Source organism: Myotis brandtii, unplaced genomic scaffold (genome assembly GCF_000412655.1).
Source record: "Myotis brandtii unplaced genomic scaffold, ASM41265v1 scaffold176, whole genome shotgun sequence".
NCBI classification, from domain to species: domain Eukaryota; kingdom Metazoa; phylum Chordata; class Mammalia; order Chiroptera; family Vespertilionidae; genus Myotis; species Myotis brandtii.
The window spans coordinates 3428669-3433399 of record NW_005356519.1 but is presented as its reverse complement, the minus strand read 5'-3'; the positions used below and the strand labels follow the sequence as shown (position 1 = coordinate 3433399).

The 4731-nt window shown below is 39.6% G+C and overlaps 1 protein-coding gene across 2 annotated transcripts in view; it reads right to left on the bottom strand.

The window, feature by feature from the left end:
- Positions 1-1102: 1102 nt before the first annotated feature.
- Positions 1103-4731, bottom strand: part of PRIM2 (primase, DNA, polypeptide 2 (58kDa)) — a 269429-nt gene continuing 265800 nt past the window's right edge. For both annotated transcript variants that reach the window (XM_005863316.2, XM_014537315.1), the window contains one exon: positions 1103-1694. In XM_005863316.2, the coding sequence (XP_005863378.1) occupies positions 1470-1694 (225 nt within the window). In that variant the 3' untranslated portion in view covers positions 1103-1469. The remainder of the gene's footprint in view (positions 1695-4731) is intronic.

Sequence of the window (4731 nt, the reverse complement as noted above, 5' to 3'; positions counted from 1 at the left end):
GTAGTGTTCTCTTTTCCATGTAGTTAGTATCTGATTCAAGAAGATAAAAGGAAAGTACCCCTCTTCGCCAGGTAAAAAGGACTGAAATAGACATATTTTTACATAATCCAAGGCAAGAGGTGAGGAAAGAGTACATTTCAACCTGGGTCTCTCCCTTCTTAGAGCCACATCCTCTGGGTGAGCAGAGACCACAGGGAGGAAATGCATTAGTTAAGGGCCTCCCACAGGGCACTGCTCTGCATAAAGTGCAGGGCCTGCTTCCCACAGGCGGGCAGAGAGCAGGTCATGACTCTAGTACAGTGGTTCTCAACCTTCCTAATGCCGTGACCCTTTAATACAGTTCCTCATGTTGTGGTGACCCAAACCATAAAATTATTTTCGTTGCTACTTCATAACTGTAATTTTGCTACTGTTATGAATCATGTTACAAATTGAACATAATTAAAGCATAGTGATTAATCACAAAAACAATATGTAATTATATATGTGTTTTCCGATGGTCTTAGGCGACCCCTATGAAAGGGTCGTTCGACCCCCAAAGGGGTCGCGACCCACAGGTTGAGAACTGCTGCTCTAGTATGTCTGTGGTCTAAACTCCAGTGCTGGCAGAATAGTCATTACTGAGCTTAATAAATTTACTAAACCTATTTGGCAACTCATAGCATCCACAGAAGCAATAAGGTGTGGAAGTTGGAGGGTGATGAAGAAACACTTTGGACTTTCCTTACAACCTCTTGTTTTAGTAATTGTCTGTTCTTCCTGAACCCAGCCCCAGAATGAATGGGAAATGATGGAGGATGAGGAGTTACCATCATTTTACATAACAAAACACTTCTATTTGGTAATTATATAGCTGACTACAAACTCTGGTTCTCTTAATTCCTGAAACACAATTCATTTTAGTAAAGTTTGCTGCACTCACAGGGACAAAAGTTCTCCATGTTGATGTAGAATTACCACAAATGGCCAATTCAAGAAAAACAGTTTAAAATCTTCATTGGTTATTGATCGTGTTGGATATTCCAAAATACCACTTTAAGAATGAAGGCTAATCTGTTATGACATAATATGACTCTTGCAATTACACACAGACACGCTCATGTACACTTTGATATTTATTAACAAAAATCCAAGAAAGGGTTAGATCAAAACTACAACAAGGGTTAAAAGTTGTTTTTAGTTGTATTGTTTCTAAGGGACTGTAACCAGTCTAGAAAGATGTTTTATCTCCTAAAACAGGACTTATATCACACCAGTAAAGTATTAGATTTCAAGAAGAATTCTTTCTCTTCCCTGTTGTTAAAGCAAAATATGGTGGAGGTCTTTATTTTTACCTGTAAACCTGCTTGCGACATAGATGGATTGGAGTAGGGTGGGTGGAGGGAAAAGTTAAACAAAAGGTTAAAAAAAAACAAAACACATAGGATATGAAAGCTAGTGAGGAAAAAGTGTCACGGACTGCCTAAGAATCAATCACTGAAGTAATCTTCCAGTCCCTCCATATCCATTTCCTGAGAGGAATTGAGAGAGGCCAGAGCAGAAGAGGCATCCTTGGTTTTCTGGACACTTGGTTTGGGCTGAGGAGTCTCTGGTTGGATGGGTTCCTTCTTCATGTCTTTTCCACCATTTAGAATCCTTTGGCTCTCGATAAAGAATTGATTAGGATGATTCAATGAAAAGCCACAATCATCCACCTGTACAGGGAAGTGAATGTATATCACATTAATACATAGCTAAAGTATAAATAAAAGGGCTTCACACACTGTCCCAGATCTCATTCAAAATCTATTTAATACCTGAAACATGGATCCTAGCAGTTCTCATTCATAACATTCAATCTGCTACTTACATTTCATTCAGAGGCAGCTTCAACCACTACCTCAACACAATGACCCCTGCATTTACACTTAGAGCCAACTTGGCTCCAGCTCCCTATCCATCAGTCCCGTATCCAACTCCTACTCAACATCTTGGGTGGCTGAAAGGCAGTTCCAAGCAAAATGCCTGGCACATTGTCAGTCAACAGATATTTGTTGTTAAAAAAGGAAGAATGGTCTTTAAACATCCCAGAATCAGAGGGAATGAGTACAAACAGACACTGGTCCCTGATATCACTCATATTTTAGATCTTATTTTTAAGTCTGGCATAGGTTATCCCATTTAGTATAATACAAACTCTGAAAAAGCAACCTAATTTAATGTTATTTTCTTCATTCCAATCTTGGCCTTTCTCTGCTCTTTCTTTGTATAGAAAATCTTTTTATAATATCATTGTGGATTAATGCAAACATGACCAGGTTCATTGTTTTATGCTATTTCTTTTCTCAATTACTATTGTTCAACTTGAGATTAAATTGTGAATATCATTTCAAATTACCCATTACTCTGTTGCCTACTAAAGACCTACTCAGTGAGCCTTTGAGAGGGTATCAATACTTTGTTTATTTGAAGATTCAGTAAATACTACTTTCCCTAAATTTTGGTTCCAAAATTTACTAATGGTGAACAAAATATATTCCTTAATAGTAGCTAATAATTATTTAATGACTATTATGCCAGACATTGTTCTAAGTGGCATAAACACACACTCATTTGTGCGCACGCGCACACACACACACACACACACACACACACAGATATATATATATATATATACACACACACACAGACACATACAGTTAACTTCCACAGGAGCCCTCTGAAGGTAGGTTATCAATATTTTCCCAGTTTTTCAGACGAGGCATCTGTGAAAGGGAGAGATGAAGGAACTTGCCCAACAACACACACTGACAGGGCGGGAGATGGGATATCAATCAGCAGAGTCCACGCTCATAACCAGTGTGCGCAGCTGCCTTGTTCTTGTGCCGAGGTCAGTATTTTCATATTGTGTTCATTCTAAAACTTATAAACGTTTACTAACTCTTAGTGCTTGATATTGGGGGGTGCCATAAGAGCAGGATAACACTTACAATGAAGTTTCTCCTGAGTGTGAACCTCCTGCATGATTTACTTTCTTCACGTTTAACCAGTGGATCAGACTGAGCTGATCACTTGTAACACAGCCTCATTCCAATCCCTGCCCTTCCTGCCTCTGCAGTTGGAATTGACAACAAAAAGAATACCATTTTACTCAAGTTATTTTGCTGATTTTTCTTGGTTAAGGGGTATTTTCATTTCATATTTTTATAAACTGAGAAATTATTATACTTCTTTTGGTCATCTATCTTATATTTATCAACCTTTTTATGTCTCACTCTTCATACTGAAGTGACTTGTATACAGTAGATGTCTAATAAATATTTAGTAAGTTGGGCCCAGAACTAACCAGTGTATGCCAGTCATGCATTTGACATATTGATTGAAGACTTAATATGTATAAGGGCATGTTATGAGTTAGTAGTAGTTTTCAGCATATAAGAATGTATCTCAGAAAAAAAGAAAAGAAATGTATTTGACTAAGACTAACTCTAAAGAAATTTCCAGCCTAGTAAGTCATATACTTAAAAACCTCTACCAAGAATGAAGTGATAGGGGTCACAGATGAAGGCCTATTATACTCCACATGAGAGAGAAATTCTGGCTGGGGAGATCAAGGAAGGCTTTGTGAAGGAAGTGGTGTATGAGTTGAGTCTGGAAAGATAGAGAAAGTAAAAAGCTGAAAATGAAGTCAAGGGCAATACAAGCAGCAGGACCACATGAGCAAGGTAAAGAGGCGACATCCCAGGAAAGGAAGTAGTTCAGGTGGCCTGGTGTGAAAGGCATATAAAAGGGAGTAATGGCAAATGAGGCTGGAAAGAGAGGCTGGGGCCAGACCTTGGAGAGCCTTGAAAACCAGGCTAAGTAGTCCAGACCCAATTCTGTAGGCAACAGGGAGTCATTTAGAATCCTTAAGAAGGGACATGATGTGATTAGAGCTATGTGAAATCTTACGGTAGATTAAAATGGATTAGCAGGGGGTTAAAGGACTTGCTGTCAGGATCCAGAATGAACCCTCTTACCAGGTGGGCCAATAAATAGAAACAAGGTCTTTTCTGGTAATACTTCAGTAACCCAGGATTCTCTGGTTCTCTTTAGTCAATTGTTATACATGTTGGGCCAATAATTTTATTGTAACGTTGGTGTATAACAGATTGATAACAGATTGACACAGACTAAGAGTTATTGCCCAGATCACTAAGAACACATTTTTATCTGCTACTTTGCTGCTTAATTTCAAAATATTTCCTGATTGTTTTAGATACATCTATGGTTTTTTATTAACAATGAAGTAATTTGTGAATAAAAAGTTTGAATTTTACAAAGTATTTCATTTTGTAAGTCTATTGCCTAGCACATTTCAATCAGAAAGTTTTATGTTTTATATAGATTACACTAGAGGCCCGGTGCATGAGATTCATGCACTCAGGGGGGGTCCCTCAGCCTGGCCTGTGCCCTCTCGCAGTTGGACATCCTTAGTTCTGCCACGGAGGCGAGAGAGGCTCCCGGCACCGCGGCTGAGCTCGCCAGCCATGAGCCCGGCTTCTGGCTGAGTGGCGCTCTGCCTGTGGGAGCACACTGACCACCATGGGGCAGCTCCTGCGTTGAGCATCTGCCCCCGGTGGTCAGTGCCCATCATAGCGATCGGTCGTTCTGCCATATAGTCGATTTGCATACTAGTATTAGCCTTTTATTATATAAGACTAGAGGCCCGGTGCACAAAAATTTGTGCACTCGGGGGGGGCAGAGGGGGGG